Genomic DNA, 16200 nt, shown 5'->3' on the forward strand with positions numbered 1-16200 from the left:
ATTTCTCCTTTGTCATGTAACCCAATATATTCACTGGTTATGGGTATTGGAACTTGGACATTTTTGAAGGGCCATTATTCTGCCTACCACAACAACTGAAAATAAAAGTGAGAAAAGAGGCCAAAGTTCTTTGTCCCTTCTGGAGTTCTTCTTTGCTCACACTTGGAGAGTCTTTTATTTTATATAACTAAATTTCTCACAAGAGCTAATATGTAGTATCTAAACCGTATAATAATTGGTAGGTTTATGTGACCTTGGACAAGAGACAAGACACTTACCTTGAGTTTCCTTATCTATAATATGACAGGATTGAGGTTGATAGTCTCTCAGAACTCCCCCAGTGTTCCTAATGAGACCCTTGAAGAAACCATATCATTGTAGATTATATCCCAAAGTGCAATGTCTCATCGCCACTGGGCATGTCTACTGAACTCCCGCAAACCATGACATCCTTGTTGATAGTTTCATGGTTAAGTCACTGTTATATTTAGCATATACTACCAGCATTGATGAAATCTTTTCACCTGTCGACACATATACTTTATGGATGTATAAAACAAAACAAGTCTGACTTAAAAAAATATATTGACTCCCAACTTCTGCTCTGCTGATGTCATTGTACATTGCGTTGTATCTTGTCCACGTAGAATGGTCTGTTGCTTGTCACAGAGTTTGTTGTTGTTGTTATATGTTTTGGAAACACCCATACCTTGTAACATTAAAATACCTTGTGTTTATAAAGCACTTTACAGCTTACAAGATGTTTTCATGTCTGTAACTGCATATGATTCTCTATAACAATGTTCCAAGATTAGCATACACTTCTTTAAAATGGGTGTATTCTATGTAGACATTTTATATGCATTCTTGATCAGTGGTAACAGAGGTCCCAAGTAATTTGTTGGAAAACTGACTTCAAACACTGGAATGGAACACAGACTTATTCACTTACATGCTGCATATGTGGCAACAAAGTGATCAGACATCTTTTATATTTTAAATTGGACATCATCTTAATGAGACATATTATACTGCTTTTATCTTTACTTTTGAAAGGCAATGCAGTCATGGAATGCTCTCAGGCACTTTTCTTAATCACACTTTATTCTTTAGGCATTTTCCTGCCTTTTTGTACTCTTGCTATATGTTATCCACAATACATCTTTCTAAACATTTATTTGAATATAGATAAAATTATACATATGCAAAATCCCAAGTTACAATATTGCAGTCACACATAAAGACATTGGAGTTGTAACTGCCTATATTATCTTTTATATGTGGAATGGTTCTCTAAATTATTTGAAAGATTAATAATTTTTCAGAAATGATTCAAACAGCTCATTTGTCCTTCTGCCTCTCTCTTTAATTCTTAAGTCCAGATGCAAAGCAAAGAGAGACTTTTAGATGATTGTAAAGTCATTTAATTTCCAGGCGTTGTCTAGTGTTTAAACACTGACATCAAACAAAGAGCCAATTATCAGAGTTCATTTGGTCTGAAGCCCCATTGCCTGAATTGCTATAGTTTTCCTTATGCTGAAAAGGAAATGTGTGTCACATCTTGAAGATGTAGTATATAAAATCACTTTATCTAAAGCAGTTTAACTTGAAACGTGTGTTTGGGCTCACTAACCACAAGGAGGCATTGAAGCATCTCTTCAAAATGTGAAAAGAAATTTTAATGAAGAAAAAAAAAGTTACACCTACAGTTGTTGAATTTCATATAAGCAATTATATCTGCTTGTGAGTATGCATGCTTTTTAAGTTTATGTTTTGATTCACTTTTTTAATGACCTGAAATATCAGCAGAAAGTATTTCCGCTGTTGTTTCTTTTTGTGAGAGATTTTTGGACAATAGTAATTCATATGTGTTTTCCCTTCTGCTACGTTTCCAGTGGAAATGAAGGCAAACTGCAGGACTTTTATTAGTACTGACAAAGTAACTGCATTAGCTCTTCTTGCCCTTTGAAAGTTAAAAGTTCTTGTGACCGTGAGCAGAAGTTGATTTCTTTAGTATTTGAATTATTTAAGTACATATTCCTGACAGCAAGGGATTTATCTGAAATCTATGTGTCACTTTAGAATGATTCTGGAACACATCTTCAAAATACCACATAGGAAGCTCACATTAAGAAGACAAAACGATATTTTTTTTTAACCTGAGCATAATTTTCTTACACAGCCTTGTAAACATTCATATTGCATGTCAGAAATTTTCTCCATGTTTTGTAATCTTGATTCTTAGCAGCCTTGTTGGTACTGAAAAATGTGAACCCCTCTGTTACAGATTATGTTGCTTAGCACATCTTCCAGAATAATGTTTAATTCCCCCGAGAAACAAGCACCTCATTCTTCGGGATTGGGTTGTTTCTGTAAGATGCTTCAGAGAAAATTTTTTCCTGGAAATATGGACTGTGACATTTTGAAATTCTCTTGTGCCATTTTGCTATATTGACTTGCTCTTTCTGGGTTTTGACACCTTGTTTGCCTTTTAGGGTATTCCCAGCCTGTGAGAGAACATATTGCCAATTTCAACACACAGCAGAACATGCAGCTGGGGAGGCTGTGTGACATCTTAGGTACAGTAAATAGTTTTACACAAATGACTCTTTGGAATGTTTATCAGTGGATGTTGATAGAATGTGTTTTTTTGTTTGTTTGTTTTTTGCTTATTTTTTTCCTCTACAAGGAAAAAGCTCAGATGTTTAATCTACTTACAGGGCAATTAAATGTTTTATTTTAAAAAACAGATTTGTAGTAAAACCAACTTGAATAAAAAATGACATTTTAACCAATTTACTTGGGCAGTTTTCTAGATTCTCTTTGCTGCAGGTTTGGGTCAGAATTTCTCTCCTATAAACCAAAATCTTTATTTACTGAATCTTTCAGTGAGTGAAGTCAAAATTTTACATTTGTGTCAGTCTTGTCTCTTATAGTATCTGGGGAATGTGTGAAAGGTGGTATCAGAAATGAAGCATTGTGTTTTCATAAGAAGAAAAAGGGGAAAATTAAGATAGATTTTTAAAAGAAGCTTTTATTTAAATATAGAGCATCTTATTATTAGAAAATGTGAAGTGCTTAATGGAGGGAATTTTTAGAAATACAGACCTTGATTCAATGATGTATACATCTTTGTAAAAGTCAAGTTCTGATACTGGTTTGGTCAGTTCTTAATCAGACACCCATCTGGAGCCAGGAGAGAAGGATGCCTGAATGTGATAGCTTTGGTTGACACTGTTCAAGGCCCGGGTTCAGATTAGGCTCTAAGAATACAGGTTGCAAAAGCTAAGCAATAACATTGAATCTGTTTGTGAGATACTTGACAAAAATTCAAGGTTACACAAAAATTAGATTTGTATTAGTTATCAAATAAGAACTTCTTTGTTTTGTTAAAATATAATTTCTTTGGCCCGTATTTAAGAAAACCAAGGAAGAATTTTAAATGATCAAGGACCAACTTAGCTGGCTCCCTGGAATGACATACTTTACATGATTCATATGTATTTCAGCATCATTATTATTTTATAAATGCCATTTGGTAGCAAAAAATACATCAGTACTAGAAATTTACAGTGTCCTAAAATAATAATTGTAATTGCTTTAATCTATTATCTAGGCACTAAGATTGTTTTTCAGCATTACAAAAAAATTTTTAATGACTTAAGATTGATTTGTTAGTGCTAAGCTATTTCAACTAAAAACCTGACTGGATGGAAACCACTGAAGTGCAGCAGAGGGCAGACTTTCCTCTAATTTATTTGAATTAATTTTTTTCTTCAGCTTTTTATATCCCTTTATATATATAGTATAAGCCATCACCAAATAATTTCTTTATAAAAGATTCTCGTTATTGGAAAAGACTTGAAAGTATTAGGCTTCTATTTTAAACAACTCAATAATTCAGTCTGTCTCTACCTGCAATGGAATATTTTGCTTATGTAAACATTTCTGAGAGATTATGAACCAAATGCTTTTTTCTTGGTATATAGTCTTCATGATATAGCAATGCAATCATAAAATGTCTTCAAGAGGAGTAATGAAAGTTTAGAAATAGTAGTTAGATGAAGAAAAAGTACTTTTTTGTGAAATAAAAACGTGAAGAAAATAGAAAAATAAGTAATAATTTTATGGAAGAATACATTATTATCCCTTATGGTTTTTCTTCTTATTCGGGGGAAACAAGGATAATCCAGTCACACTGGTAAGGCTTGTCACTAGATATTGGCTGTGAATTCATGGTTCTCAAGTGCAGACACCAATGGCTAGTATTTTCAGTTCCTAGATGAGTTCAGCAAGAAAGTGACTGATTACTGACCAGCAATCAAAGAAAGTTTCATCTTTATATCAATTCCTTTCCAAAATTACCTGTCAGTTAATTTTGAACATGTGTAAAATTAACACATGATAAAACCCACTAATACTGAATCTTAGAGTTAGTGATATGTATTCCTTTGCCAGAAATTAACAGGAAAGGTGAAATTGGCAACATGATTCCTTTTATCATTTGTAACCTAGAAATTTTCTTCCCAAGAAAAAAATTATTTTTCATCTGCTACAGTCTGTAAGCTATTTTTGTTGTTTTTCTGCCCTTTTCTTTCATACTTGAAAAAAACTCATTAGTTTGATTTTTAAAACCTCTACTCTAATTTGGTTAGATGCTAGTCTCTTCTTCAAAACACAAGACTTAAGATGACTAATTTGATGATTCAGCAATTGGATGCAAGTTATTTACTTACTGCCTCCTCAGTTAATTTATTTTGAGGTTTATGCTTCAAAATTAAATGGGAGCCACCTAAATATTCACATGTATGGAGCACCTGCTCTGGGCCTAGCACTGGGTCACTTCAGAAAACATCCCCTCTAGGTCTCTAGAGAGATTTCTCTTGTATGCCCTGCATCTAGGTGTAAAAGACCTTTCCAACTTTGCGAATCTCTCCATAATCCCTTCAGTCAGTCCACAAGTGTTTATTGAGTGACTCCTACATACTCCACACTGTGCCAGGGCTTAGGGGGATATAAGAAATAGTACAAACATTGCCTTTAAGGAGCTTGGAAAGACAAGATTAATAGATTGGAAACAATAGGATAGAACCACAGAGAACACTACTTCATGTTAAATCTTGAGGCACTGATCAAAAGGAATGTAGGTGTGGGGGCACCTGGAGAGTCACTGTTGGCCAGCCTAGTCAGGGTGGGCCAGGAGCACATTCACACACCTGTGCTGTTTCTTGAGCACTTACTATGTGCCAGATGCTGCACCAGATACTTTGTATATCTTCACTCATTTAATAGTGTCTAAAACTCTATGCCCCACGTGGTTTTGTTCCCCTTTTTACAGATGAAGAAATGAATGCTTAGAAAGATTAAATAACTAGAATTTAATCAGTCTATGCTCTGTATATATACTCTGCCAAACTGATCAGAGGAGTCTTAAGATCCCCTCTTTGCCCTACTTTCCTAAGAAAACGTTTACGGTGCTCCCTCCTCTGAACTTCTCTAAGTACCTGGTCTGCCTGCTTCATCCTGCCCACAATGATTGCTGTATTTCCCTCCACATTTAGCCAAGGGCTTTGCCCCTACAGATCAGTCAGCTATTTTGTGAATGAATGGATGAACAAATGAATGACTTCGTTGACTGCTGATTTCCTATTCATACTCCCTGAAATATTCTGCAGCATGGAGTGGATACTCTCATTTCACTATTCCATTTGGATGGGATATTTAATTAGGGTTTCTTGCTATGTTACATGTAAGAAGCACATCTTAAGAAGGAGAAAAGTTAAATTAAGATGGTGTTTCCTTTAAACCAAGAATCACTAGACCTGCTATTTAAGTAATGTACTCCTCTTTGGGAATCAAGCAAGGGAAAGGCTGGTTTCCTGAAATAATTATTGCTGTGGTTATAATCAGACCATTTATTTCAACAGGACATTCCCTGAATTGACCCTGTCAAGTCCATACAGAATAAGAAATTGCAATTTCATCAGCTTTGTAAAGTTAATAGCTCTGTTTTATAATTTACTGAAGTTAATGGAATACATTTTTAAAGCAGTATGCGATTCCCATTGATGTTAATGGGAGTTGTGTGGCTAAATCCCTATGTACTATTTGAAAGCACATTTCCAAGGTATCTCACAGCCCTCCTTCTGAAGGAATCATTGCATCTATTTCGTTGGTGGTGGTGTTATTTATATTTTCTTTAGAGAAATGCCAAACTGTAAAAAAGCCAGTTAGATTGCTCAGATAGTACAAAACCAATCTAAATTAACCTTAACGTGGATTTTGGATATGCTCTTTATTTTAAACTGCACAACATCAATCGGATGCCAGAGTTCATAATGTCATTTACCTTCACACCAGTAATTAACATTGTGCCTGTTGTTTTTAGATGCCAATGTGAATGTCATCTACATCTGCTCCCATCATATGAATGACGAGTTAGTGCTGTATTACAAAAAAATCCTAAGTCTACATGCAGCCGTCAAATCAGGGAACCTTGAGGACAGAAGTGACCTGCAGGACAGGTTCAAAATTATCACCCCTGAAGCTGTAAACATCTTCCCTGTGAGTCTGTCTTCTAATTACTATGGTTTCAGGGATGCAGTAAAATTAAATTGGAAATTTTATAACTTGCAATGCTCTGGTACACATCAGTGAAATATTATTGCAAGTTTAACAGCTTTACTGATTAGACCACTAGTTGGTCTGTAGGAAATAAATATTCCAGTTTAACTTTCAGACTTAGTGGAACTACCCCTGCCCAGTTTCTCTGTAGTTGTAGCCTAATTCCAGTTACTAGGTGGTACCATCAAGTAGGTGGATTTATAACATGTACCATTCCTTTTTCTTAATTTTTGTGGAGGACACTAAGGCAGAGAAAAGCTGGGCCTGCCCACAGTCACAAAACTAGTTAGGAGCAGAACTAGACCAGGCCCTCTCTTTTCTGATTCACACAGGTACTCCATGTTTTTTCCCCTGAGGGGAATTTGGCTGGATTTACCATATCAGATGGTTCCTAATGAACAATGTTCAGGTTTTTTTTTTTTTAATTGTGCTGATTTTTTAGTGAATGGAATGAATTCTGAGTGGAATCCTATTCCTAGACAAGAGCCATTGGGAAATTCATGGAATGATAAAGGCAACATTCTAGAATAAGGCAGTACAAAAGATGGCTTAAAACAAATTTCCCTACACTTTAACAAGAATTTAAACTTTCCATGTTAACCAGCCAACAGTTTAATACCTAAGGGACTATGCATTTTTGAGGAGACTTTTTTTGGTATAATTAAAGATAGCTGTCTTCATTTACAATTGAAATGCACCAAAGTCAACTGTCTCTCTATTGCCAAAGTGATTGCATGCTATACATAGGGAACATCTATGTGTTGGGTGACTACCCATTAACACTTCAGATGTACCATGATTTAACCAAAAAAACAAAAACAAAAAAAAAAATGGGGGTGGGGGAGGGACCTAAGGAAAGGCCTGCCAGGACTGGGGAGAGTTTCGATAGCATTTCTACTTTGCTGGTATACTCAGTGAATTGTTGTCAGGGTTTCTTCTTTTCTACCAAAATGAAGATTTTATTTTTTCATAACTGGATGCTTCAGTATTCCCCTAAAAACCCTCTGCTCAGTTTTGTTTCATTGGCACTTTTGGCTGTGAAAGAGGAAGGCAAGGACAGGGGCTGGGGAAGCAAAGAAAGGACAAGTGACAAATCACTGCCATTTATGTACATTCTTGGGAACCTTCCAATATCCTCCACCAATGTAAGAATTTCTTTGGTGCTTCCTAGTTATTGCTTGGCCTCAGTGACGTAGTTACTATGGACATTAGGGTGCAAGGAAGAAAAAGAACTACCATTAGTGTTTAGTTAAATTCCTTATTTTCTCCAGCCACAAAATTGATCTAATGGCTGCTAACTGCTAGTAAGGAGTTTCTGCACATCTGAAATGCCCATATACATTAAAGAGGCATAGAATGGGGAAGAGGCACTAGATTGGGAAGAAAAAAAGTGAGAAAACTAACACTTTTCAAATTCTTAGCATACAGTTTCTTTTTTTCTTTTTTTTTTTGAGACAGAGTCTCACTCTGTCGCCCAGGCTGGAATGCAGTGGTGTGATCTCAGCTGACTGCAACCTCCACCTCCCAGGTTCAAGTGATTCTCCTGCCTCTGCCTCCCGAGTAGCTGGGATTACAGGTGTGTGCTACCACACCCAGCTAATTTTTGTATTTTTAGTAGAGACAGGGTTTCATTATGTTGGCCAGGCTGGTCTCGAACTCCTGACCTCAAGTGATCCTCCTGCCTTGGCCTCCCAAAGTGCTGGGGTTACAGGTGTGAGCCACCGCGCCCAGCCCAGTTTCTCATTTGATTCTCAGAAGAATGCATCAAGATGGAAAGATAACTCTTTTTATCAATCTCCGTTTATGGCTGAGGAAACCAAGACTCATTTTCTAGTCCAAGGTTACTAGTAAGGCCAGAGTGTGAACCAAAATCTCTCTACCCAGAGCAGTATCATGAGTTGGAATGACTGCCTTGCTCCTGGATGACCTGTGGCCTTGGGCAAGCCCCCTTACCTCTCTGGTCCTCTGGTCCTCATCTACAAAATGAGATCCTGGATTAGATCATTTCAGAGTCATCTTCAACTCTATCATCCTATTACCTGAGAACCGTACCCTTGCTAGTCCACTCTGGCTTCTAAGCAGGAGACAGGCACCCACAGATACACATAGTATAGGTTTACATCTTTGTGAGTAGAAACAAGTAGGCAAGGTTTTAAGTACTTAATAGTTCTCCTCATAGCTCAAGTTTAAATTATTTGAGTAATTACTCATAAGCAATCAACTTTTTAAAAATGCAAAAATTAAATTCTCACTTTCAAATCAGTTCTTGTTCATGTTTGGTGATTGCTTTATTTGTTTTTAATGGGTTTGAGAGATTGTATCAGTGCTGATTTTCATTTAAATGGATGGCTATGAGATTTTTTAAAGCATGCCAAAAATCTGTTTGTACATCTCTCTAAGTTACTATATGATTCTTGAATTTGTAATGGTAAAATGTGCTCTTTATAAAAATCATTATGTCTATTTTTAGACATTTCAGTGTTTATGAAGCCATCCTAAACCACTATCTTTTATCTCAGGTCAAAAAAAAAATCAGTGGTGATAAATTAAATGTAGCCATAATTCAATGGAACTAGAAACATTTTAGATTTTGTCATCTGTGTTAATCCACTGCCTGGATCTGATGATACTGATGTTCTCCAAATGGTCATACAAGATCTGTGATTAGTGATACATCCTTTGCCATCACTCATTCACATTTAAATCTTTATTAAACACATATTGAACACAATACTGTGGCAGCATCTTGCCTGGAGTCTAGGGCATGCCCACAGATGACTATAATACAGAGTCGGGTAGAGTACTTGCCAATAGAAACAAGCAAACCTAGAGGAGACAGAACTCCATCCTGGCTGGAAATGTGCTCAGAATGTTAACATTAGGTTCTATTGCTGCATCTGCCATCCCCCTTCACATCTCAAAAACCCACCAGATCTTTACTACTCACTCGATAAAATGGGGAACTTGTGGCAACAGTGGTATGCCAACTGTGTTAACAGGGTTTGAATCCTGCCTCTGCTGTTTACTAGCTGTGTGATTTTGAGCAAATCACTTGAGGCTCAATTTCCCTGTCTCCAAAATAGGGATAGTTAATTGATTCAATGACATGTGGATCAAATGAAAGATCACATGTCAAAGGCTTTGATCTTGTGAACTTACCATGAAAAGATTGCTGCCTTGGAATCTTCTTCTGGGTGCCTTGAAAAGCTCACCAAGGACATCGTAACTCAGGTCACCTATTCAGTTAGTTTTTTTTACATGTCTTCATTGGAATAATTTATGGGAAAAAGAAAAGAGTGAAATAAACAAGGAAGAAAGACAGTGACTAACCAGATGGGAAAGACAAACCTGCCAGGTGCTATCACTGGCCATTGTCAAATGGAACATTGGGTTTCCTAGAACTGCATTCTCAGAAGTATGTTTTTTAAATGGATTTAAGGCCAGGTGCAGTGGCTCACACCTGTAATCTCAGCATTTTGGAAAGGCCAAGGCAGATGGATCGCTTGAGCTCAGGAGTTTGTGACCAGCCTAGGCAACATGACAAAACTCGGTCTCTACAAAAAATACAAAAATTAGCCGGGCACGGTGGCACGCACCTATAGTCCCAGCTGCTTGAGGGGCTAAGATGGGAGGATCGCTTGAGCCTGGAAGGTCAAGGCTGCAGGGAGCCGTGTTTGCACCACTGCACTCCAGCCTGGGTGACAGAGTGAGACTCTGTCTTTGCTTCCACAAAAAAAAAAAAAAAAAAAAAAAAAAAAAAAGGATTTCAAATTATGGTAGAAAAGGCATATTGTATAGATCTAAGGAACTTGGAATAGAACACCTAATCTGGAGGAAGGGCCCAATAGGGGAAATCATGTAAATCCTCTTCTCAGAGGAGCTCTGTTTTTTGCCTTTTAAAATTGTGGTAAAATATATATAACACAAAATTTACCATTTTAACCATTTTTAAGTGTACAGTTTAGTGGCATTAAGTACATTCACATTGTTGTACAACCATTACCACTATCAATATCAGAACTTTTTATCATCCCAAGAAGAAACTCTGTATCCATTAAGCAATAAGTCCAAAAGAGCTCTTGTTTTAAAGGGAAAGTTATTTCGGAGCTGGAAGGACCCTAGAGACTTCTAATCCAACCCCTCATTTGAATATGAGAAATTGAGAATCAGAAAGTTTGAGTTTTCTAAATCACCTAGCAAATTACAAATTCAGGACTGAAATGCAGGTGTTCTCCCCAGTCCAGTTCTCTTTCTCCCATACTCAGGAGTTATACTCTCCGACAATTTGCAAACTGGTGCATCTGATATTCCTTGAAACAGTCACTTAGCATTTCTCCATATTTTTATGCTGCAGTGAGTAGATAATTTTTCACTAGAATTGGGGTAGTAGATGCTAGTCTATAAAAATCCCTTCAACTCCCTTGAGACCCTGGCACTTTTACATTATATTATTTGCATAACATTTTAATGACTTTATTTTTATTTTTTATTTTTTTGAGACAGGGTCTTATTGTGTCACCCAGGCCGGAGTGCAGTGGCATGATCTCGGTTCACTGCAGCCTTGACCTCCCTGGCTCAAGCGATTCTCCTGCCTCAGGCTTTTAGTAGCTGGGACCACAGGTGTGTACCACCACATACCTGGCTAATTTTTTTGTAGATAGGGGGTTTTGCCACGTTGCCCAGGCCAGTCTGAAAGTCCTGGACTCAAGTGATCTGCCCGCCATGGCCTCCCAAAGTACTGGGATTACAGGTATGAGCCACGGCGCCTAGCCTGACTTTATTTTTAAGAGGGTTTTCTCTGTAATAATAACTATTACCATTTGTTGAGTATCAATGCTGTGTATTATACTAGGTATTTTACATTTGTGATCTTATTTTAAAAGCCTTAGAGCAACCCCAGCAAATGCGTAATTTTTATTCTTATTTAACAGGTGAAGAAACAGGCTCAGGGGGTCTAAGTTACTTGCCTACATTAATGGAGCCTTATAAGTGATAGAGCTGAATTCAAAGCCAGACCTGTTTCACTCCAAAGCCCCATCACTTCCTGTGTGCCATGCTTCCCTCTTCTCTAGAGGGAGGAAAACAATCTTGGATTATTTTATTCTATCCTTAGTTAATGTCTTTCCCATGCCCATCGTCACCTGATAAAATCCCACCCATCCTTCAGAATTCACCTCAACCCCAACCTCTTTCATAATAATAGTACTAGCTAATAGTATCCAAGGCACTATTATAAGTGCTTTACATACATTATCTCATTTAATCCTTACAGCATCCTTATGAGGTAGGTACTGTTATTACACTCATTTTACAGATGAGGAAACAGAGGCACAAGGAGAATGTATATTTGCCTTTTCAGCTCTCCCCACCAGCATGCCTCTTGAGGACTCGGCAGATCCTTATGGCCCTTCTCTGCCCCATCTCAGTTATGTGTTAACTGTTATTTGTGTCCCCACCCCTCGAAAGCAGAAACATGGTTGTGTTAGTTTTGGTGTATGCTGTTTTCTCTGCCCCCATTAGACTAGCTAGAATTATTTATTTCATTGAATGAGACAGTCACATGTATTGCTGAGCTGGGTCTAATTAGTCAAAATTAAAACAAAAAGAGTTTTCCACTGAAAAATGAATTTAAGTCTTGCTGAAATTTTCAATTATTTTCTATTTGTGAATCCTTTCCAGAGTTGTTGCCTAGAACCATGATAATCATTATAAAAGTGGATATTATCTGAAGCAGATTTAGTGGTAGAATTTTGGAAGGAGGGTGTCGGGTCAAGTGCCTTTTTCCTACTCAAGCATTTAAAGAGTTGCCAGAGTAGGAATCTATATAGTAAAGAATGTTATGGGGCTTTTTTCTTCATTTTTTGTATTGATTTTCCAGACACTTTAGTGTTAAACCATGCCAGAAGTGTTGCAGAGATGAATCACTATTACCCAAAGGCCGCCAGCCTCTTTTCCTTCTGACAGAAGGATAATTCCACGTGGATCAAATAAATACAGATGTGTAGTAATTAGTTCTATTCCCAGTGAGCCTCTTTCCAACACACTAAAGATGTGAGCGATTATGGAACCTCACCCCAACAGCTTTTATCAATTTAAACTGCTAAACAACAGGATAGGTCATAACCCAGCCTGCTATTAATAATGTATTTATTATGTGCAACATTATAAATTAGGTGTATGGACTAGAAAAAAGGACACCTTTTAACAAGAATAATATGATCTTCCCCCAGAAGCATCATATGTGCCTGGCCACTCACCTGATGTACAGTCCCAAGGCAATCAAAAGAATAAAAAATCTCATCCGAGGAACAGAGGCCTACATCGTCAGCGGGCTCCTCCACACAGATGATTTAGCTGTGGCCGATATGTTAGACATACCCATCCTGGGCTCTGAGCCTGAACTAGCTCATCTTTATAGTACCAAATCTGGAGGTAAACGTGTCTTTGACAGTGCCAATGTGGCAGTTCCTCCTGGAATATATGACATTTATAGTCAGCAACAGGTATGTGGGGTGGACAAGTGAAGCTCTGTTCAAATATTTGAAACATCCTCTTGATCTTGGACAATTTCCAAGTCTTCTGGAGCCAGACCTACCCAATGAAGAATAGGTGGAATATTTGAGTTTGATTTGAGGGAATCTACTTTATTTATTTATTTATTTATTTATTTATTTATTTATTTTTGAGATGGAGTCTCACTCTGTCATCCAGGCTGGAGTGCAGTGGTGTGATCTTGGCTCACTGCAACCTCCACCTCCCAGGTTCAGTGACTTCCAGCTAATTTTTGTATTTTTAGTAGAGATGGGGTTTCACCATGTTGGCCAGGCTGGTCTCAAACTCCTGACCTCTAGTGATCTGCCCACCTCAGCCTCCCAAAGTGCTGTGATTACCAGCGTGAGCCACTACACCCGGCCTGAGGGAATCTACTTTAGAACTTTGTGTTTTAAAGTATTTTCCTGTTAGTCTTGCAGAAATTGCTGGAATTTCCAAATTATTTACTCATTTGGAATAAGCACTGTTAAAATGTATGTATCATTTGGACTAATCTGCTATCAATATTTAATGCTTTAACATGGATTAATTCATCATCATATCAGCTTGCCAGTCATTAAATAGGATCCTAAGAAATAAGAGAGTCAGTTTTCGCTAAAAGCAGTGGGTTTGGAAAACTCCAGTGAGTGAGCCTCCCCACTGAGTCAGATTGCAGAGGGCCTGTGAACAGAGGGCTGCAGACTTCCTTCGCTCTTCAGGAAGCGATCGAAAGGGAGGAGGGGAAAGATCTCAGAAAGGGGAAGTAAGACAGCTCCAGGAATAAAACTGGGGAAGTAAGACAGCTCCAGGAATAAAACTGTCTGTTTTGGTTTTGCCTTGGACCAAGTGTGTGGCTATGCATTCTTCCAGCAGATAGTCAGGGTCTAAAACATTGGGAGAAATGTATTAGCCACTAGAAATGTTTTCTCTTTGAGTTAGCCCTGGCAGGTGTTCTCCCATTTAACTGCCATCTGTTTTCATAATAGAGAAAATTAAAAGACAAATGGCTGTTAACATTTCCTAACCTCTGTTTCAGTACACCTCTTGACCATTACTCTGAGCCAATCACAAATTATCCCCCCTACCCACTTGTTGGGAAACCAGAGAACAGTGCACAATGAGTCAGTTTGTGAGGGACGATATTTAGGGATCCCCTCCTACTCTCAGTTGCCTGATCATGATGCTCTGCACCTCACAGCCACTGAGCTCAAAAATCTAGCCTTTTAACAAATCATACTTTGCAGAGATTAGTTTGAAGATACTCTTAGCTTATTAAATTGACAGCAAGTATTTCACTCTTGTTAGAGTATTCTTGGGCAACGTTCATGGGCTCATGAAGGAGGTTTCTCTTAACGGTATCACAACCTAGGAAAGTCGCAGGCAATTTTAGTAGGAGTGGAATAGAGAGGCTCCTCCTGAGCTGTTATGTCACTTCCATTGTCATTAGCCACCACTGGAATTTGAAGATAACAAGGTAGATTGCTTGACTCTGCTTCACAGCAGAATATCTGGCTGTTATACTTATTACAAGTGAAATAAATTTTTAAATTATATTATTGCACACATGTACTATACATTAAACAACCTTCAGACCTTTAACATGTATGTGCAATATTTATATTGAGTCTTGCCTTCATCTTCACTGAGGAAATCTCAGGCAATCTTTGCTATGAAATATTTCAGAACCGCACATGTTGATTGTAGTTAAAGATGCAGGCATATTTAATGCAGTAAAATCTCCCTCTAGTGCTAGTATTCAGAAGTATGACTAAAAACCTCCTTAGAGACACATCAGATTTGAGAGATGTCATTTGACCTATGGTATGTGCAAATTGTATAACAATAAACCAATATTTCACTGAGTTCTACTCTACTTGTTTGGAAAACATACATCTGAGGTCATCAAGAATTAAAATACTCCACTGAGATTTTTCCAGATAGTGACTACCCTATCTAATCTATCTGAGCATGTCAGCATTTTGAATCTGCGATGGGGATGAATCAATAACACTGACTTTTTACCGATGTGCATCATAAACTTAAAGCTGGTGAAAGAAAGCTGCGATTATTTTAACTTAGGTTATTAAGTATTTCTGACTTTCAGTTGGACTTTAGCAGTAATTATTTTTCTGCTCTTTTCCAGGATAAAACGAATCACAGCTAAAAAAATTTATTACATCTTTTGAACAGATAGACTCAAACAGAAAAATGATAAATATTTGGAAATAGCATAAAGTCATTTTGTTTAGGATTAATTTGTTTAAATCTAGCATGAACACAGTGAGCATTTCCTGTTTTGATCCATAAAGTAACTGTGAAAGTTCTCTTTCTGGAACATGCTCCATGGGAAATATTGACAGCTTTGGTTAAATAATCAAAAATGGCGATGCTATTTTAAAGCACTGTTCAATTTTCACTTAAAGATAGCACATAATTCTTTCCAGTGATGCAGTCTTTACAATACTATTGATCCTTTTCATTACTGTAGGGGATCCATCAACAGATGCCCATTTATAGGATTCTCAGAAGCAACAAATAATAGGATTTGGAAGAAATAGATAATAATTCTGTTAGTAGTCAAAACCTGCAAATATATATCTAAATATGTAATTTTTTAAAAATCTATGCCAGAACACCTTTCCTTACACTAGCAAAAGAATTTTATCTGATGTTAACAGGCCAAAGACCATTTCTACTTCTGCAAAGTGTGATCATAATACAGCAAAATATGATTAAATATAAAATCTATATTCTCAACACATTAGAGAAATAAGGAAACAACTTTGGAAGGCATATTTAAAAAACCTTCCTAGGCTGTGTTCATCACCATATGGTTTGTAGACCAGAGTTCTGTCATTTAAACACCCAAATCATCAATAAACACTACCTGATAATTAGGGAGCTAAGATATTTAATTTTCACCCTCACTGAATACCCCATAGTTGTATGAGGTTTCCAGAGAACCCAAGTATGGCCATTTTGCTGTCTCTTCCACACTGCCATGTAGTATAGTATCCCCAGGAAGATTTGCTGGACAGATACAAC

At 37.2% G+C, this 16200-nt stretch overlaps 1 protein-coding gene across 8 annotated transcripts in view; it reads left to right on the forward strand.

The window, feature by feature from the left end:
• The window catches only part of IQCH (IQ motif containing H), a 247541-nt gene that overhangs the window by 128083 nt on the left and 103258 nt on the right, over window positions 1–16200 (forward strand). For 5 of the 8 annotated variants that reach the window (XM_054451132.1, XM_054451134.1, XM_054451136.1 and 2 more), the window contains 2 exons: window positions 2496–2579; window positions 6389–6564. In XM_054451132.1, the coding sequence (XP_054307107.1) occupies window positions 2496–2579; window positions 6389–6564 (260 nt within the window). Of the gene's footprint in view, window positions 1–2495; window positions 2580–6388; window positions 6565–12854; window positions 13128–16200 lie in introns of all 8 variants that reach the window. The other 3 variants (XM_054451129.1, XM_054451128.1, XM_054451130.1) reach the window with 1 other exon arrangement.

The sequence above is a fragment of the Pongo pygmaeus genome, chromosome 16 (assembly GCF_028885625.2).
Source record: "Pongo pygmaeus isolate AG05252 chromosome 16, NHGRI_mPonPyg2-v2.0_pri, whole genome shotgun sequence".
Lineage (NCBI taxonomy): Eukaryota > Metazoa > Chordata > Mammalia > Primates > Hominidae > Pongo > Pongo pygmaeus.